The 21,820-nt window shown below is 37.3% G+C and overlaps 2 protein-coding genes across 5 annotated transcripts in view; one reads left to right on the plus strand and one right to left on the minus strand.

Moving 5' to 3' along the window:
• CENPP (centromere protein P) overlaps positions 1 to 21,820 on the minus strand; it is a 306,566-nt gene that overhangs the window by 148,527 nt on the left and 136,219 nt on the right. The gene's annotated exons all lie outside the window — the stretch shown is intronic.
• ASPN (asporin) overlaps positions 1 to 21,820 on the plus strand; it is a 35,544-nt gene that overhangs the window by 7,022 nt on the left and 6,702 nt on the right. For all 3 annotated transcript variants that reach the window (XM_024580768.3, XM_045188168.3, XM_045188169.2), the window contains exons 3-5: positions 3,361 to 3,473; positions 7,722 to 7,935; positions 9,120 to 9,230. In XM_024580768.3, the coding sequence (XP_024436536.2) occupies positions 3,361 to 3,473; positions 7,722 to 7,935; positions 9,120 to 9,230 (438 nt within the window). The remainder of the gene's footprint in view (positions 1 to 3,360; positions 3,474 to 7,721; positions 7,936 to 9,119; positions 9,231 to 21,820) is intronic.

Genomic DNA, 21,820 nt, shown 5'->3' on the forward strand with positions numbered 1-21,820 from the left:
ATAACATCATTCTGACAAAAATAAATAGGAAAAGTCTTCATTGAAATTTCAAAACTCAACTCAATGATTGTAAAAAACTTTCCATTTGATTTTTTAAAAGTATAACAAACCCCAAACTGATCCAAACTGATTTTAAAAATTAAAAAAAAAATTAGAGGAAAACAATGAGAACCTCATATATAGAACATCTCTTCCTCTTCCCAAATTTAAACCAAAGAGCTTCATTTTCATTTCCTTCAGAAAGAATGGATGTTACGGTAGTTTCTTCACCTCAGGATGTTAGCAGGTTGAGATTGTGCTTTTTAGTAAAATTCTACAATAACAAACTTAATCAACTGTCCAGGACAATGAATAAGTTATAGATTTATTGATGGTAGTCATTCTGGCAGGTGTGAGGTGATATCTCATTGTGATTTTAATTTGCATTTCTCTAAGGATTAGTAATGTTGGGCATTTTTTCATATGTCTATGGGTCATCTGTATGTCCTCTTTAGAGAAGTGTCTGTTCAGGTACTGTGCCCATTTTTTAATCAGGTTGTTTGTCTTCCTGAGATCATTGAAAATTAAAAGATAAAATAGGTTACAGAGTTATGAAATCCTTAATCTATGTATTTTAAAGACAAGTCTCTATTTGTTTTGAGTGATTTGAGTTTAGAACTGTGTACAAAAGAAGTGGCTAGCCTAAATTACTTTTTAAAATCTCTTTAAGTCTGTAATTCTCTGCTGAGTATTTTAATTTTTAATACCTCTATTGAAGGTGTTCTCAAATAGAGGGACACACTTAGAGCCTGCTCAAAAAGAGGATGTGATGGGAATTTACATCAAGAGTAGCTATATCACCTATATCCAAAAGAGGGGATGACTCAAATCTGCCACACTACAGTAAGCCAAGGTCTGACACACATCTCCCATTCTGGAGCTGGTGGCCCGCCAGGGCAACTTCCAGAGTGCACAGGAGCATACGGTGCCTCTGAAAGTTTTAGACTCACTTCCTACTGTTACAGAATGTGTGGCACTAGTCAAAACTTGTTACAATACACTCTAGAGACAAAGTGAGAGAGGTGAATAAAAAGCATTCAGGAAAAGATTATTAGCTAAAATCAGTGGGAAAGTGTTAACAGAATATACAGGGAAGGAAAAAATTGGCTTTAAGCCTTATTTTTGGCATTACTTTTGGCATTGGTGTGAAAAAAAATATAAAGCAATACTTGAGAAAAGCTAGTCTGGAAGCGCATGGAGAATAGGTGTGGGAAAAGCAGCAGGAAGGAGAAATGCGGAAGCTGAGACAGACCCTGGTATGAGAAAAGGTTATAGTTAGGAAATATCAGAATGACGTACTGTCATTTCTAAGCTGCTTCCCAGGGAGGAAACAACTCTACCATCAGTTTTCAGGGTTGGTACATGTGAAAATACTTTGTAAAAGTAAAACCACTACAAAGATGTACATATGTACTTTGACACAGCTAGGGGTACATGATTGTAAGAGCTTCATCTTTAGCACAGGCCATCCTTATGTGACAGCCTTCATATTTGCTCCAGAGCAAAGTCATCTGCCTCAATACGAAGATTTTGGAGAAATACTACATAGCTTTGCTCCAGTACACAACTGTCATGAAAGAACTGAGAAAAACCAAACTATCTTATGATAGACAGCTGGTTGTAAATCACGTTTTCCTGAATATTTATCTTATAAAATAAAAATCAACAAAATCTGTACTGACACATACCTTTAAATGATATCTCACCATTAGCAGTGTATACTGTACCTCCCCCATGACCACTGAAAACGAAAAGGTCTGGATATTTGTTGCTCTTTCTCCCCAAGAAAAATGAAATTCTTTCCAGAGCACCTAATTTCATCAAGGGTAGGGTGGGGAAAGTTTTATCAAAGTTTATGTTATCAGGCCCTTTTGCAAGGCTTCCTATAAGGCCTTCAACTTCATTTTCTAAAATCAAAATAATGTCCTAACGAAACTGCTACTGTGTTGGCCCATCAAGTTACTAACCCCCTTTTCCTTTTACCTATCTATGGTAAAACTCCTCAAAAGAGTTGTCAGTCTTAAAGTATGGAGGGAAGGCTGTGGAGTGAAGTATTGATAGTCACAGTATTTAGATATGGAATTCTTCAATTGGGGCTATTAAATATAACACTACTCTTAAGGAGTAAGGATGGCTCCACCAAAAGTGTGCTAATATCTGAAACTCATTTTAAAATGCATAAAAATAGATGAAATAATGGACGGTTCGTATAGTAAAATGTTGATGGTAGAAAGAGAATATGGGTTTTCACTGTAAAATTTTTACTGCTTTTCTGAATGTTACATTTAAACAATAAAATATTGACGGAAAACAAGGCCCCATACTCATCAAGCATTAACTATATAGTACGGAAAGTCTGATAACAAGTAGGGGTGGGCATGCTCAGCCATCTAGGAAAGCAAAAAAGATAAGGAACAAATGCACTATGTACAGATCCTGGTAATTTTCTGCTCTTTTTTTTTTTTTTTTAATTCAAGAGGGGAAAAAATATATGTAAGTCTTTTAAAATAATTTAATTAATATTTATTGAGTGCTTACACAAAGAAGATGTAGTTGTACCTTGATCTGAGATGGCAGAAAAGGAAGCTATTCTTGTACCTGCAAAGAGGAATGGTGACTAATAGCTGGGCCCAGGTAACTTAAAACTGGAGCATATGGCTGAAAAGGAACCAATGCTGTGGATGATGAATTCACTAAAGCTATACTGCACACTTAGATGTCAGCAATAACTTATAGGTGAATAAGTTTTTGCAAACAAAATAATTTACAACTTATTAGAGAAGTTCATTATTAAAGAAAATGGGCAAATATGTATGAGAATAATGTAATTCTTCTATTTTTCTAAGCAAAATGTTATATATATTTAGGCTTCTTAAAATGATCAAAGCCCACAGGCTCCAATTTAGTGCCGCAACAGACTGAAAATGTGCAAAGACCTTTAATGTTCATCAGCCAAAAGTGCATCAGCAGAAGCTGCGCCCCAGCTGTTGGTCACTTTCTGGCAGTCCTCATGGCCATGCTGCAGTTCACCTCTATTCCATGTCACCTGCAGCAGATGAACAGTGTCAGCTAGACACACTGTAAAAATAAATTACTAGAAAAGGCCTTTAGGCCTTTCCAAAGAACAATACTTTTGTCATATGTCACATGTTAAGTCATCTGCTACTTATTTTTAACAAATTCACATTTCTTTTTTTTTTAGTGCTTTCTAATTTAATTTATTTATTTTATTTTTATTCAGTTACAATTGTCTATATTTCTAACATATTAAATTTACCTCTTCAGCATATAAGGCATGTGTAACATTTATTTATTTCTCAGGTTTGTCCTCTGTCCCAAGCAACATTCCAGTTGATACTCGAATGGTTGACCTTCAAAACAATAAAATTAAGGAAATCAAAGAAAATGATTTTAAAGGACTCTCTTCACTTTATGTAAGAATATATGCTAATATTTTCAAATATTTTAGTGAAATCTCTACCACTACTACTAATTACTAGTATTGTGTTCATGTGAACAAGTCTTAACTTTTCTGTGTGTAAAGAATGACAAAATGCCTGCTATTCAGGGGTGTTCTAGTTAATGAAAAATTATAGATTTAATTCAAGTAATAATTTAATTCAACTGATGTTTATTGAATAATAGCCAGGTGAAAGGCAGTGGGCTAAAAATTAAGTAAATGGTCCTTAAATGAGCTTATGATCTATTTAGGTAATCATAGTCATTATACAATAAAATGAGTAAGATTATGATTATTTACAAGAACTCAACATACAGATTTAAGAAAATCTGTACCTGAACCAAGTGATTTACCTTAAGGTACTACAAATGTCTAACAGTAGCATATGCAATAGAGCCAACTGACTAATATATACTTGTATGGCTTTTTTCTAGATTTTTAAGGATGAAAAAAATTTTCCTTATTATATTTATTAATATTTTAATTTTCTAAGATTTAAAAGATTTTTCTTTTTAACATTTTGAGCATCCAGATTTTAGCAAGTAAAATTTCTGATGTAATATGGAATTAAGTTTGAGGGAGAGCCTGATTCCACACCGTCACAAGCATAGGTATCAACTCTTCCCCTCAGTGGGTATTCAGCTAATACTGCTCTTTCAGCCACCCTCCACATTCTCATGCTGTGGCGGAAAGAGGAAACGCAAAAGCTGTCAAGTGCAGTGAAGTGGTATTTGTAGCAGGAGAAGGTAGAGACACCATGGCCACCTTTCTTGCTACCAGCCAAGTAGGCCTGTATCTTTCTGAATCTAAAAGACTTGAGGCCACCCTGCCTACCAGTTATCCTCGGGTCAGTGCATGGACCATACTGACCTATCCCAGCAGACAGGAAGAAGGGACTATTGAGTCCCATTATGCAAACCGGTGTCTGTGTGTCAGCTGGATAAGCAAGGACAATCAAGCTGATTGTGTTCTAGGCACCAGGAGGTATGCTATTTCCTAGGCTCTCTAGCTCAGCCCTCCTGTCAAACTTCCCTGGAAGGGGTGGCCCCTGCAGGGAGCCAAGTCAGCCTCTCTGCAAAGCCATTCTCTTCTCTGCACTTCCAGGCAGCTGGGCTCATGGGACCCTGATTGCTCCCTTCCCTTTTAAATGTACTGTGCAGACAGCTTAGATTTGGTTAAGCTCCATATATGCCATAACACACACACACACACACACACACAGAGGAAGAGAGAACCCGGAAGAGTATATACTTACTGCACAACCGAGGACTCACTTAAATATTGAGATAATCAGAAATATAAATAGCACAATGTATTCCATCAAGGATCCATCCAGTCCACCCTATTCACTTCAGACCACAGAAACTTTTGGAGAATGGCAAGGCCATTATTCTAAACCTATAAGTTGGAAATACAGCCTACGAATGCTTCTACCACTTCTTCAACCTATATTCAGCTATACACCACAAGAATAATTAATGCCACATTTAATACCAAAATCATAAAAAAGTTTTTCATTTGTCATATCATTATTTATTACATTTCAGGAGTCATACAGGGACTTAGTCCACATGTAGTCCTGTTAATCATTGGTAAACAGAAACGGAAAAGATGACAGGAACTGTCTTAGGCCTCCTTCACTTCCTTTTTAGTCCATTTCTATGTGGCATTGTACTGGCAGGTAAGGGTTCCACAGTCAGGCAGGCCTGGCTCAGATCTGGGCTCCACCAGAAGTGTACTGGGAAGGTAGCTCACCTCTCTGAGCCAAACCTTTTTAGTTGTAAAAGGGCTGTAACAATAGCAGGGAACTCAGAACGTTTATTTACACTAGATGAGTAAATACATGGAAGGTGCCCAGCATGCAACCATTACCTACTATTGCCACCAGCCTAGTGTTTCTAGACTGGAAACACTTAATATAAAATACTTTTTTAAAAAAAGATTTTATTTATTTATTTTTTAGAGAGGGGAAGGGAGGGAGAAAGAGAGGTAGAGAACATCAATGTGTGGCTGCCTGTTGCCCGCCCCCTACCGGGGACCTGACCTGCAACCTGGGCATGTGCCCTGACTGGGAATCAAAGTGCTGACCCTTTGATTTGCAGGCCAGCATTCAACCACTGAGGCACACCAGCCAGGGTTAAAATACTTTTTAAAGCACATACTTTATACTGGAATTGTGGGCATATTGTATATTTAAAAGCATTTAATTATATCATTGGTATCTGTCTTTGAAGAGAATCAAAATTGTTTTTAGATAATCTATAAATTCTCCATATTATGTTTGAGCTGCTTGTTTAGCATTGTGGTTCGTACACAAAGGACAATACAAGCACTAGAGAATGAATGATCATTACACTAACATACACTCAGTTCACTTCCAGCCCATTATTGATGAAATGTGAAGCCACATTCATCATACTGTCCTACTCCTGAAAGACTGTATTTTTCTCATCTGCGGGCCTTATATAGAACAACACTGTTTGGAGCTCTGTGACTGTCACTTCTGGAACTTTTATGTAAAAGCCAACACTGAAAAGTATAGCTTAACTAGAGAGGATCTGCTCACCTAACTTGCTGAGGCAGTCTTTGATGGTACTACATAAAAACTCTTATCCCATTTTATAATACTTATACGTCCTTTTATGAAGCTCTGACAACTGCATGTCTTAATCAGAGAGAAAATAAAAAAACCCAAACCCCAGGCATGATGGTTGGCTCTAACTGAGGCATACACTTCCTTTGGGGCCCCTTACAGAGGCAGCCTACAGGAACTGCACGCAATAGAAAGAGCAAAGTGTGGAGGGTGGAGAGGCTGGGGCAGATAGGAGGCAAGTCACTTTTCTTCACTTGTATGCATTTCCTCATTACTAAAAGGAAAGAAATAATTCTTTTGTTAAATTGACCTCATAGGGTTGAACGAAGGTTCACCAATTTGTTATGCCCCCTCTGCCCCCACCCCCCCACATTCCAGCATAGCCAAGGGAAAAAAGAACTCTTAATTGGTATCATACATTCAGAAAGGAGTATATTTTACCATTTAGTAACTAAATGTAGTTTTCATCTCTTCTCCTTGGCTTACCTTTTCCCAGGTAAACATTTTAACAGTAGTGATATGTCTGAAAGAAGGGCAAGATAAGGGAGAAGCAAAGTGACTACAGGGAAATGAGTAAACATAATAGAGTGTAACTGCCACAGCATTGCTTTGTATTTCTTCTGTGCAATAACAACAACGTGAATCTGGAAAAGCATATTAACACAATGTGGAAACAAGGGGAAGATTGCTGTAGAATGGGACTGGGGACAAAATTCATAAATGCAAAGAATCTAGAGCTGCTCCCTGATAGATTAGTAGGGAGAGATAAAAATCCTAAAGAATGCTAAGCCACCTGCCATCACACTGGGGAAACACTTGCAAAATCTAGCAGTAAAACAAGGACTAAGTTACATTCATTTTGCAATGAAAATAATTACTAGAGTGATTGACAAGTCCTGGTTGCCAAGAACTTTCCCAGTTTGGGTTCTGAAGTTTACACATCCTAGGGGACCAAGAGTGTGGTAGTCAGCACCCTCAGCAGGGCACAAAGGGTGTGGCTGTCAGGAATGCAGAAGCCTGGTGCTGTAAGTTTTCATTCTCAGGGCTGTTGTCACGTCTAAAAGGTGCTGCCACATCACACAGAAATAACCAGTAAAGTGAGGAAGGGTTGAGTCATTCCTCAAGTCTCACCACTGTTTCCCCAATGTTTTAAATATGTCTGAGGGCACTTTGTAGGAGTTTATTTTGACAGGTCTATATTCTAAGAAAAATGGCAAACATTAGGAAACATGAAAAAAGTGAGGTTAAACTTAATTATGCAGAGTGAGCAAACTTTAAGGTAAGGTAAAAATAATACTACCAGCCACTTTCATAAAGGAAAGTGGAAACAGGAGGGTGCCTCAGCCGTGAGCACACATCACCTACTCAAAAATAAACCAAAGGCACAAAAATAATCATAAAGCTTTGCACTGTTCCAACTCAGTAGTAAATATATATATGTGGGGGGAGAGAGAGAGACAGAGAGATAGAGTGAGTGAGTTGAGATCAGGCTGAGGAATTATTTAAATGATTAATCAAGTATATAAAATGACCTAACTTGCACTGATTTCCATGAGTGACTAATCACTGTATAATACTGGTAAATCAATCCACTTCCTAATATGGTATAACTTTTTATGCTTCATCTAGGCTTTGATCCTGAACAACAACAAGCTAACAAAGATTCACCCCAAAGCCTTTCTAACCACAAAAAAGTTGAGAAGACTATACTTGTCCCACAATCAACTAAATGAAATACCACTTAATCTTCCCAAATCATTAGCAGAACTCAGAATTCATGATAATAAAGTTAAGAAAATACAAAAGGAAACATTCAAAGGAATGAATGCTTTACATGTTCTGGGTAAGTTTTTGCAAATACATGGGGCATTTAGAAATTATAATTTAGATACAGAGGTAGAGATTTGTATCATCATTAACAACTTTTAAGACTGATAATTTCTAAAATTAATTTTTAAAAATCCTCACCTGATATGCTTATTAATTTTAGAGAGAGAGGAAGAGAGAGAGATAGAAAGAGAGAGAGCGAGAGAGACTTCAATCGGTTGCCTCCAGAACATGCCCCGACCTAGGATTGAACCCACAATCTTTTGGTGCACAGAACGATGTTCCAACCCACTGAGCAACCTAGCCAGGACCCAAAGTTAAACTTTTGAACCTAATAATCTTTACTGAGATAAGCCATTTACAAATCAATTAAAATATTAAAATTTATAGCACTGAAGGATGCCTTTTGTAATACACACACATATGAACTCTCAAGACTCCCCCCTCTTAAATATTTAGTGTGGTTTCTGTTTTCTAACTGCCCCTTCATTGGTAAAATCTGTTATTATTAAATTTAAAGGTAGTATTTTTAATGTACTGTACAAAGTACTCAAATGCAGTGTAGAAAATTAATTCAGAAATTGTCTGGAATATACATTTAACTTTTCATTATCCACTTTAAGATTATTGAGCTAAAAAATTTTTTGTTGTATATTTTAAATTCCACCCTATTTTACTTTTAACACTCGTAGAATGCCATCTCCTCCAACAACATACATTCAAAATTCCTAACCAACATTCTCATTCATTTATTCACATATTTAATTCAATCAGCATGACTTATCGGCATTTCCTAAGTTTTCTTTCTGTTAATAAGTAACAACATCTAATTGACTTATAATTTTAAACGTTTAGGTAACAAATTAATGTATACTGGCAAATACAAATATTTTTAATACGTAGGATGATCTGTTTTTTCTAACATTACTACAATGAATCCTTGATCATGCTTATGGTTGGAAGAGAGTGATAATTTATTAATTTAGTAATTCAAGACAAAACAGTAAACCAGTTATATAGTCTAGTTTATGTAATACAAAGCCGTCTTTTCCCAGGCTGAAAAAAAGGTGAGTAAACATAGAAACAGAAATGAGTCTAAACAATTCTCCTGTTTTCTGGGATGTGTATCTCTCTGCACTATGAGTTTCATTGTAGTAAAACATATGTATGCTAAATGATGTAATTCCCCCCTCCCCACAGAGATGAGTGCAAACCCTCTTGACAGCAATGGGATTGAGCCAGGGGCATTTGAAGGGGTGACAGTGTTCCATATCAGAATTGCAGAGGCAAAACTAACCTCAATTCCTAAAGGTTTGTGCTACTTTATTTATTTAAGATAAAGTATTTTTTTAAAAAATTCATTCTTAAATAACATTAAATGTGATGTTATAAACTGTATATACTGTAAAAATCACACTGTAATTAGAACCATTTCTACCAGTCTGTCTTGTCAGTGTAGTGTGAAAGTGTTTTCTCACATACACCGTAAAGGGCCATATGTAGTACTTTTTCTTTTTTTTTTTTGGTTAGTATGAAGACAGAATCTTTTTTTCCCCCAAGTGAGAAGAAACGTTAAGAAGAAATAAACCACTTATTTTCCTTCTCTTTCCTGATATTTACTCCTCTATACTTTGTCATTCTGTGACTACCTATTACAGGTGAAAATGCTGTAGAGAAACAAAGGAAGATGCATAGGGCCACAAACTCTTGTCCCGGCCACGCTGCAGTGGTTTGCCAGGGTAGCCCCGTTAGGCCAGATTGGGACAGAAGCTGGCTTTGGCCAGGGATGAGTGTGAACTCGGGCCAAGGGGCTTATTTGTTTCTTTTCAAAATTGTTGTGCAGATTAATGAGTCAATGCACACAGAAAGGTCTGAGGACAACATTGAGGACTTGGTAAACATCTTCTTGTGACGTAACTGTTACCAGAATGAGTACCATACTCTCTATCATGTGACCTGAAGCTGGCACCTAAAAGTAAATGCTTCTTAAGTTTGCTACTGGGCCAATCTCCTAATACATTACTCTAAGCTCCTGATCTGATGATTACCTATATAGGATTGCCTTTCTTAGGACCCATAGTCGTTCTTGCTCTCTCCTCCCCAACACAGATGTTCTCTCTGTCTCTGCTGTAATAACTACCTTGACCAGAAATAACCCCTATGGTTAATAACATGTATTTCTTTCACACGGTTCTGCCATTCAGCATCCATAGTAAAAGCAGCAAATTAACCATAACCCCTTTTCTACTATCCTTCTCATGCAGAAGATTAGTAAAAACAAATGTAAACTGATCATTTTAAAGATATAGCAGAGCTGCTATTATTAATGAAGTGATGATCTTTTTCTTAGGAGAAAAGTCAACTAAAGTAAAAGGGGAAAGAACTTTTTAATACAGAAAAAAATCAGTTTAATTTAGAACTACACAAATTAAAAACCAGTTTAATTTAGCTTTCAAAGAGGTGACTGTTTTTCTAAAATGTCACATATATTTACCTTTTCATCTTTAGAACAAGAAAAATATAAAGTGTACCTAACAAGTTAAATACATAAAGTCCCTTACATATGCTGGAAGCTAACACTGGGGGAACAGGAAGAGGGCAGGCCGAGCAGAGAGAGTGCAAGGCTCTGACCAAGAGCTGTGGGTCAGATGCACCCTGTGACCATCACTGTTCTTTACACTCACAACAGCAATCTTTCCTATACTGCAAAACATACTGACTCCAATTCTCTTCAAGTTTCAGAGTATCTTAAAAATGAAGGTTTACATTCTCCTGCTTCTTGGAATACCTAAAGGAATATTTTATGTACTTAGAAATTTAAATTAAAATAAAATCTCTTAACTTACGTAACTACTCCTTCAAGATCCCTATGACATTCAAAATCCAGTTCAGTTTTTTTTGTTTTATAACTTATTTGCTAAAATGTAAAGGTTTGGGCTTCTGGCCAAGATGAAGGCATAGGTAGACAGACTTTTGCCTCCTCTCACAATCATAAGAAGGATCACAACTAATCTCAAAGCAGAATACAACTAGAACTGCCAGAAAATCAAACTGTTTGGAAGTCCAAAAACCAAGGATTTGAAGAAGCGACATTCATCCAGATGGGTTGGAGGGGAGGACATGGGGAGCTGGACGGAGAAGATTCTGTGTGGTGGTGGTAGTGAGACAGCAGCAGCAGTAGGCAGAGGAACAGGCAGTCCCACATTCCCTTGTGTCAGATAAAAACCAGGAGGAACACCTGGGGACTGAGCCACTGCAGCCCCAGGCCAGACTGCACAGCCCAGAGTTCCAGCACCAGGGTAACAAAGCCTCATAACTTCTGGCCATAAAAACCAGTGGGGGTTGGGGTGGCAGAAGAAACTGCAGGTCCTTCAGGAGAGTCCATTTAAAGGAACCACAGAGCCCTAGAACATATGCAAGCCCACCCTCTCTGGGATTCAGCACCAGGGCAGCAGCTAGAAGGATGCTAGTTACATACATGAAGTGCAGTGACTGACTGGAAACAGAGTGAGAGTGGAGCAAGTGGCACTGCTCCCTCGTAGATCCATCCCCTACATACTGAACCATAAAGCTGCGAAGTGGATTGCCCCACCCTGGCAAATACTTAAGGCTCCACCCTCTACAATGTAACAGATATGCCAAGATGGGGTCAAAGCAGCTGTATCCAATATTTAGACACAAATATAGAGAGGCTGCAAAATTGAGGAGACAAAGAAATATGGCCTAAATGAAAGAACAGATCAAAACTCTAGAAAAAACACTAAGCAAAAGAGATAACCAACATATCAGATGCTGAGTTCAAAACACTGGTGATAAGGATGCTTAGAATTCTCACTGAGTACAGCAAATGCACAAGGGAAGAAATGAAGGCTACACCAAGTGAAATAAAGAAAAAGCCAAAAGGAACCAACACAGAAGGGAAGGAAGCCGGAGTTCAAGCCAGTGATTTGGAACATAAGGAAGAAATAAATAGTCAACCTGTATGGAATGAAGAAACAAGAACTCAAAAAAAAAAAAAAAAAAAAAAAAAAAACAACACAAACCCAAGGAGAGTACAAGAAGACTCTGGGACATCTCCAAGCATGCCAACATCTGAACCATACAGATGCCAGAAGGAGAAGAGGAAGAGCAAGAAATGGAAGACTTAGTTGAAAAAATAATGAAAGAAAACCTCCCTAATTTGGCAAAGGAAACAGACACACAAGTCCAGGAAACAAGTTAGTATCAAATAAGTTAGACACTAAGACGACAACACAGAGACACATCTTAATTAAAATGCCAAATGTTAAACATAAAAAGAGATTCTTAAAAGCAGCAAGAGGAAAGGAGACAGTTACCTACGAAGGAGTGCCCATAAGACTATCAGCTGATTTCTCTAAAGAAATCTTGCAGGCAAGAAGGGACTGGCAGGAAGTATTCAAAGTGATGAAAAGCAAGGACCTACAACCATGATTGCTCTATCCAGCAAAGCTATCATTTAGAATGAAAGGGCAGATAAAGTGCTTCTCAGATAAGGTCAAGTTAAAGGAGTTCATCATCACCAAGCCATTATTATAGGAAATGTTAAAGGGACTTATCCAAAAAAAAGAAGATAAAAAATATGAACAGTAAAAATGACAGCAAACTCATAGTTATTAACAACCATACCTAAAACCAAAACAAAAGAAAACTAAGCAAACAACTACAACAGAAACAGAACCACAGAAATGGAGATCACATGGAGGGTTATCAATAGGGGATTGGGAGGGGGAGAGGGGGGGGAAAGGTACAGAGAATAAGTAGCATAGATGATAGGTGGAAAATAGACAGGGGGCGGGTAAGAATAGTGTAGGAAATGTAGAAGCCAAAGAACTTACATGTATGACCCATGAACATGAACTAGAGGGGTGGAATGTGGGAGGGAGGAGGTGGGCAGGATTGAGTGGAGTCAAGGGGGAGGAAATGGGATAACTGTAATAGCATAATCAATAAATATCAAAAAAAGAAGCATAAATGGTAGGTACATAATAGACAGAGGGAGGCTAAGAATAGTTAAGTTTGGGATCATAGCATGCATAAGCTTTTGAGGAACAGACCTAAATATAAAAGGTACATGTGGGAAAAAATGTAAAGGCTGGCTCCCTAAATGTTATAATTCAACGATTACTACGCCTGGCAGGATGAATTAAGACCCAAGAGTCTTTACCAGACCTGACAAGTTAATATATAGAGAAACATATTTTCCTTCCTATCCATTTGGAAAATTCTACTTCATAACAGTATTGTGTGGAGGTGGGAGAGAGACCTGTTTGAAGGTAGAGTAGGAATAGAAATAGTTGTATAAAAGTATGTGAATATTTGTTGGCAGCCAGTGAACTTCTCCCTAAATCCAAATCTTTGCTCACTTGTCTTGCAAAGGCTACACTTTTCATTTTGGTTATCTCACTTCTCCAGGCCCTAGGGAGAAGTCCTGTCAAGTTCTACAAACCCAAGAAATTTTCTTGACTCCTCAACATGAACAGATATTCTTCTCTTCTTTGACTTGCTACAACATACTCTAGAATAGGCTGGCAAACTTTATGAAATTTTTCTAGTGATTTTTGTATGCATGATGGATTTGCTCAACTAATACATAAGGTCTTTGAAAAGAAAACCCTTTCTTTTACATATTGAAGTGAGTATCTAGTCATTCTATAAATGTAATTAGACTAATCAGAAATCAAGAAATCAGAACCCTATCAGTTTGAATTATTTTTCTACTCCCTAGTTTATTTTTAAAATTCAAAGTAGACTCTGAAATCAACATAAATTCAGCCATTAAGAATATGATATTTATAAGGATGCTTCAATTACCTTCATCAGTCTTTACCACTAATATAGGAAGAAAAAATGTTTTATCAAGAGTTGAAAAAAAAGAACACTTTCCTCAGCTAGTTAACTACAATCTTTGGTTGACAAATAACATTTTAAATTTTTAATACTAGGTATTACATATAATACCAGGTCCTATATAGGAACAAGGAAGTGAAATCTGAGTGAATTTTCTAGTTAGTCTCATGTTCCAGCTTCAATTAATCTAGGGAGACTTGGGGTCAGAACATGCACGTGTAAGGAGAGAAAACACAAACATTCAGAGGGCACCTGGCATGTGCCATGTAATGCTGGCAAATTAAGCAACTAAGAAATACTCTTTTAATTATGCAGAAACTACTACTAATTGAAAAGAATAAATTCTGCAATGAACCACATATCAAATACATTAAAAAATCCCTGTGTTCATAGTGATATTTTTATAATGTTTTGTTTATACTGTTACTGTTGTCCCAGTTTTTTCCCTGTCACCCCACCTCTGCCCTGCCTGCCCCCATTTCCACAGTCAATCCCCACACCATTGTCCATTTCTATGTGTCCTTCATATATGTTCCTTGACTAATCACCTTCTTTCAAACAGTTCCCATCTCCACCCTCTTACCACTGTCAGTTTCTTCCATGTTTCTATGCCTCTGGTTCTCTTTTGCTCATTATTTTATTTTAATATATATTATTGATTATGCTATTACAGTTTTCCCATTTTTCCCCCCTCTTTGCCCCCTCCACCCTGCCCCTCAAACCCTCCAGCATTACCCCCACTTAGTTCACATCCATGGGTTGTATATATAACTTCTTTGAGTCCTCTGTTTTCCCATACCATTTTATATCTCTCCCCATCTACCTTATGCCTACCAACCATGCTTCTTCTTCCCTGTACCTTTTCCCCCCTATTCCTCCCTTCCCCCTCTCCACTGAAATCCCTCCATGTGATCTCCATTTCTCTGATTCTGTTACTGTTCTGGTTGTTTGCTTAGTTTTCATTTTCACTGTTTTTCTTTTCTTTTAGGTTCATTTGCTGATAGTTGTGAGTTTGTTGTCATTTTACTGTTCATGTTGATCTTCTTTTTTGATCTTCTTTTGCTCAGATAAGTCCCTTTAACATTTCATATAATAAGGGCTTGGTGATGATGAACTCCTTTAACTTGACCTTATCTGGGAAGCACTTAAATGCCCTTCCATTCTAAATGAAAGCTTTGCTGGATAGTGTCATCTTGGATGTAGGTCCTTGCCTTTCTTGACTTGTAATACTTCTTTCCAGCCCCTTCTTGCCTGCAAGGTTTCTTTTGAGAAATCAGTTGATAGTCTAATGGGAAGTCCTTTGTAGGTAATTCTCTCCTTTCCTCTTGCTTCTTTTAGGATTCTCTCTTCATATTTAATCTTGGGTACCTTAATGATGATGTGTCTTGGTGTGTTCCTCTTTGGGTCCAACTTCTTTGGGACTCTCTGGGCTTCCTGGACTTCCTAGATGTCTATTTCCTTTCCCAGATTGGGGAAGTTTTCCTTCATTATTTGTTCAATATGTCTTCAATTTCTTGGTCTTCCTCTTCTCCTTCTGGCACCCTTATAATTCAGATATTGGAACATTTCAGGTTGTTTCAGAGGTTTGTAAGATTCTCTTCACTTTTTGGAATTCTTGTTTCTTCATTTTGATCTGGATGGATGTTTATTTTTTCTTTTTTCTTTTTTTCCAAATCGATGCTTTGAGTCCTGGTTTCCTTCCTTTCACTGCTGGTTCCCTGAACATTCTGCTTTATTTCACTTTGGGTATCCTTCCTTTGTTTTTTCATTTTTCGACCAAGCTCAGTCAGATCTGTGAGCATTTTGATTACCAGGGCTTTAAATTCTCCATCATATAGGTTGGCAATCTCCTCCTCACTTGGCTCTCTTTCTGAGGCTTTACTCTGTTCTTTCATTTGGGCCATATTTCTTTGTCTAGGCCCAGCTGATAGGTTGTAAGGGGGCAGAGCCTTAGGAATTCTTCTGGGCAGGGCAACCCTCTTTGCTGCACTGTGCTGCTGCCTGTGGGGGAGGGGCCAGAGAGGGAACAGTGTGGCTGGCCTGCTGGTCTCTAGTGCACTTTTCAATGGACTCTTGTGTGGGACTGAGAGCTTCTCCTAACGCTGCAACCGCCACAGACCACAGCCAACTCTGAGTCCCCTTAAGTCAGCCCCTCCCAGGCAGCCCGCAGAGCTCGGCAGCCAGCCTGGCCCCAAAGGTCTGTCCCAACACCGACGTTTTTCTGAGTCGGCCCTCATGGTCTTCCACCTTGCTGGTCTGGTTGTTCTGGATGATTTTTTCTTTAATTCCTTTGTTGTCAGAATTCCATACAGTTTAATTTTCTGGCACATTTGGTTGTTTATTGATTTCAGATTGGTTGTTATCCTCCTTTTGGTTGTGGGAGGAAGCGAAGGGTCTCTACCTACATCTCCGTCTTGGCTGGAACTTGATGATTTTATTTTAGAGTATGGGATTTTATATCTGGAGTTCCTTCCCATCCAAAATACTGTGTGTTGGAAAACGCAGGCAGCTGCAGCACAGTCATCCAGGCATCCTTGAGGAGGGACGGAGGAACAGATCATTAGTTTATTTTGTTCATTAGATTCCTCTTATAAGTGAGATCATATGGTATTTATCTTTTACCAACTGGCTTATTTCATTTAGTACAATAGTCTTCAGTTCCATCCACACTGTCGCAAAAGGTAGGACCTTTTATCTGCTTCACAGTATTCCACTATATAAATGTACCACAGTTTTTTAATCCATTCATCTACTGATGGGTGCTTAGGCTGTTTCCAACAGGTGGCTATTGTAAATAGTGCTGCTATGAACACAGGTATGCAAAAATTCTTTTGAATTGGTATTTCCAGATTCTTAGGGTGTATTTACAGCAGTGGAACCACTGGGTCAAAAAGTAGTTCCACTTTTAATTTTTTGAGGAATTCCATATTGTTTCCCATAGTGTCTACACAATTCTGCATTCCAAACAATACTGCACTAGGGTTCCCTTTACTCCACATCCTCACCCGTACTTGTTGTTTGTTGATTTATTAATAATAGCCATTTTGGAGAATGAGGAATCTCCTTGTGGTTTTAATTTGCATCTCTCAGATGGCTAGTGATGTTGAGCAATTTTTATGTCTATTGGCCATCTGTAGATCCTCCCTTAAAGTGTCTATTCAGATCCTTGCCCATTTTTAATTGGATTATTTGTATTCCTGGTGTTGAGACGTGTAAGTTCTTTATAAATTTTGAAAATTAAAACCCTGTCTGATGTATCATTGGCAAATATGTTCTCCCATACAGTTGGTTCACTTTTCATTTTGATGATGTCTTCTTTAGCCATGAAAAAACTTTTTAATTTGATATAGTCAAATTTATTTTTTCCTTTATTTTCTTTGTCCTAGAAAATATATCAGCAAAAATATTGCTACGTGAGATATATGAAATTTTACTGCCTTTTCCCCCAAGGATTTTTATGGAATCACGACTTACATTTCCCAGTCCAGTTTTTTCAACACTTTTAATTGAACAGACTGTCTTTACTCCATTGTATGACCATATCACCTTTGTCAAATATTAACTGACCATAAAGACATGGGCTTATTTCTGATCTCGCTATTCTGTCCCATTGTTCTACATGTCTGTTCTTATGCCAGTACCATACTGTTCTGATTACAGTGGCCTTGTAATATGGACTGATATCAGGTATTGTGATCCCTCCAACTTTGTTCTCCTTTGTCAAGATTGCTAAGGTTATTTGGGGTCTTTTTCAGTTTCATATAAATTTTTGGAACATTTGTTCTAGATCTGTGAAATATGCCACTGGTATTTTAATACGAATTGCACTGAATCATAGATTGCTTTGGAGAGTATGCATATTTTACTGATGTTAATTCTTCCCATCCATGAACAGGGTGAATGCCTCCATTTATTTGTATCTTTCTCAACTTCTTTCTTCATTGTTCTATAGTTTTCTGCTTACAGGTCTTTTATATCGTGGTTAAATTTATTCCGAGGTACATTATTATTATTTTGTTGTTGCTATAGTAAATGAATTTTTCCTTAAGCTTCTCTTTCCCATAGTTCATTGATACTGTACAAAAGTTTCATCAATTTCTAAATAGTAATCTTGTATCCTGCTACTTTGTGGAATTCACTTATTAAGTCAAATAGTTATGGAGTGGAGTCTTCAGGATTTTTTATGCAGACTATCATGTTCTCTCTGAATAACGCTTAACTTCCTCCTTTCTGGTTTGGATGTTTTTTATTTCTTCTTCTTGTCTGGTTGCTATGACTAGTATTTCCAGTACTATGTTAAATAAGAGTGGTGAAAGTGGGTACCCTTGTCTTGTTCCTGATCTTAAGGGAAAAGCTTTTAGTTTTTGCCCACTGAGTATAATGTTGGCAGTAGGCCTTTAATATATGCCCTATTTATGTTGAGGTATGCTCCCTCTCTTTTCACTTTGCTGAGTGTTTTTATCACAAAGGTGTGCTGGATTTTATCAAATGCTTTTCTTGCATCTATGGATATGACCTTGTGATTTTTTTCATTAATTTTTTTTTTATGTGATGCATCACATTTATTGATTCACGAGTATTGTACCATCCTTGCATCCTGGAATAAATCACTCTTAATCATGATGTATAATCTTTTCAATGTATTTCTGGTTCTTGGTTGCTAGTATTTTATTGAGGATTTTAGCATGTATGTTCATAAGAGATATTGGCCTGTAATTTTCTTGTTGTGTCTTTACCTGGTTTTAGGATTACAATAATACTGGCCTCGTAAAAAGTGTTTGGGAAGCTTCCATTTTCTTGAATGTTTTGGTATAGTTTGAGAAGGGTAGGTGTTAGTACTCCTTTGAATCTTGGTAAAATTCACCTGTGAAGCCATTTGGTCTAGGCCTTTTGTTTGCCCAGAGTTTTTTAATTCCTGATTCAATTGTGTTATTTGTTATTGGTCTATTCAGGTTTTCTGCTTCTTCCTGATTCAGTTTTGGACATTGTATGTTTCTGCAAATTTATCATTTTACCCAGTTGTCCAATGCCTTGGCATATCGTTGCTCGTAGTAATTTCTTACAATACTTTGTATTTCTGTAGTATTGGTTGTTACTTCTCTTTCATTTCTGACTTTATTTATTTGGGTCCTCCCCCTTTTTCTCTTGATGAATCTGGTTAAAGGCTTGTCAATTTCATTTATGTTCTCAAAGAACTAGCTCCTGGATTTATTGATCCTTTGAATATATATATATATTTTTGGGGGGGTGGCTGTGTGACTTAGTCTGCTCTGATCTTGACTATTTCCTTCCTTCTACCTACTCTGTCTGGGTTTTCTTTGTTGTTGTTCCTCTAATTCTTTTAGGTGAGAATTGGGTTGTTTGAAATTTTTATATCTTTTTTAGGTAGGTCTGTATTGCTCTAAACTTCCCTCCCAAGACTGCTTTCACTGTGTCCCATAGGTTTTGGGATATTGTGTGTTCATAGTCATATGTTTCCAGAAACTTTATGATTTCTTCCTTGATGTCATTGTTAACCCATTCAGTATTTAATAACATCTTATTCAGCCTCCATGTATTTGAATGTTTTTGAGGGGTTTTTTTGTTGAAGTTGATTTCTAGATTCATTCCATTTTGTGATCCAAGAAGATTCTTGATATGACTTCAATGTTCTTGAAGTTGTTTAGGCTTATTTCATATCTTACCATGTGCTCTACCTTTGAAAATGATACATGTACATTTCAGAAGAATGTATATTTTGCTTCTTTGGGATGAAATGTTCTGTAAATATTAAGTCCATTTGATCTAGTGTGTAATTTAATGCTGCCATGTCCTTGTTGATTTTTTGTCTGGAAGATTGGTCCATTGTTGACAGTGGGGTGGCAAAATCCACTACAATGACTGAATTGCTCTCAATCTCTTTCTTAAAGTACTCCAAGATTTTCTTTATATATTTAGATGCTCCTATATTGGGTGTGTGTATGTTTACAATGGTTATATTCTCTTGCTGGAGTACTCCCCTAAGTATTATGTAGTGACCTTCTTTGTCTTTTATAATGGCCTTAGTTTTGTAGTTATTTTGTCTCATATAAGTATTGCTATCTCAGCTTTGTCTTCATGTCCATTTGCATGAAGCATTTTTCTTCCATCCATTCGTATTCAGTCTGTGAAAAATCTTTTGTTCTGAGGTAGGTCTGTAGACAGCATATTTGCAGGTTTTGTTTACTTACTCATTCAGCTACCATATGTCTTTTGATTGGAGCATTTAATCTATTTACATTTAAGGTTATTATTGATAGGTACTTATTCATTGTCATTTTCTCTCTTTATACTTGTGTTTCCCTCTATATATCCTTTTCTTCTTAAAGCAGTCCCTTTCACATCTCTTGCAAAGCCTGTTTGGTGGAAATGTATCTTTTTTATCTTTTTTTTTTTTTTTTTAATTTGGGAAACTCTTTTATTTAGCCTTCAATTTTAAATGAGAGTCTTGCTGGATAGTGTAATCTTGGTTATAGGTCCTTGCTTTTCATTACTTGGAATATTTTGTGCCAGTCCCTTCAGGCTGTAGGGTTTCCATTTAGAAATTAGCTGATAGCCTTATAGGAACCCCCTTGTATGTTACTAGCTGTTTCTCCCTTGCTGCCTTTAAGATTCTTTGTCTTTAAATCTTGCCATTTTGATTATAACGTGACTTTTGAGTGGGCTTGTTTGGGTTCATCTTGATTGGAACTCTGTGCTTCCTGAACCTATGTAACTTTTTCCCTCACCAAATTAGGGAAGTTTTCTGTCATTATTTCTTCCAACAGGTTTTCCATCACTTGCTCCCTTTCTTCTCCTTCTGGTAGCCCTATGACATTAATATTGTTATATTTCATGTTGTCCCAAAGCTCCCTTAAACTATTCTCATTCTTCTTGAGTCTTTTTTTATTTTGTTGCTTTGACTGGGTGTTTTTTTTCTCCCTTGTCTTTCAATTCACTGATTCAATCCTCTGCTTTATTTAGCCTGCTTTTAATTCCTTCTTCTGCATTTTTCATTTCCACATGGTTCTTATACACAGTTTCTATGTCCTTTTTTAAAAATTTCATTTAAAAATATTTTTTATAGAGCAGGAAAGGGAGGGATAAAGAGAAGGAGAGAAACATCGACGTGCAGGAGAAACATCGACCAGTGCCTTTCGAACGTCCCTAACTGGCGACCTGCCCTGCAACCCAAGCATATGCTGTGACGGGAATTGAACTAGCAACTTTTCAGTTTGCAGGCTGGTGGGCAATACACTGAGCCACACCAGCCAGGGCTCTATGTCCTTTTTCAGGCTGATGTTGTTCCCACTAAGTTCCTTGCAGTTTCCCATAAAGTTCCTCGTAGTTCTCATTAAGCTCCTTGAGCATCCTTATAACCATTATTTTGAACTCTATGTCTGATAAATTGCTTGCCTCAATTTCATTTAGTTCTCTTCCTGGAGATTCCTCATTTATTTTCAATTGGGGGTTCTTGTCTCCCCATTTTAGGTGACTCTTTTTGTTTGTTTCTACATATTAGATTGATTTACTTTGACTCCCTGTCTTCATGCAGTGGCCTTCTGTGGTAGGAGTCCTGTGGAACTCGGTGGTGCAGTCTCCTTGATCTCCTGAGCTGGATGCTCTAGGGATGCCCTTTATGAAGTTTATGTGGGCTCTCCTATTGCATTTGGGTTTTGATTGTTGTTGGCTCATTCATTGGTGGATGTTCCCATCCAGTGGGCTGACAGAGAGTCAACCTCCACCATGTCTTGTATGCTGTTGTACAGGTGCTGATAGCACATTAACAAAAAAAGAAAAAAGAAAAAAACCCCACACCAGCAACAATACCCCCAACAACAGCAATATCAACAACAAATGAGCAAAGATTAATAAAGGTGAAGAGAGAATATTACATGAAAGAAAAAAGAGTATAAGATAACTAAAGGAAAAAAATGATTTTGAGAGGATACAGGGAGGAGAAATAATAAGAGTAAGGAGTAGAAACAAGGTGAAGAAAGGGAACAAATAAAATTTAAAATGAAATAACAAAGGGA

This window comes from Desmodus rotundus, chromosome 3 (genome assembly GCF_022682495.2).
Source record: "Desmodus rotundus isolate HL8 chromosome 3, HLdesRot8A.1, whole genome shotgun sequence".
Taxonomy (NCBI): domain Eukaryota; kingdom Metazoa; phylum Chordata; class Mammalia; order Chiroptera; family Phyllostomidae; genus Desmodus; species Desmodus rotundus.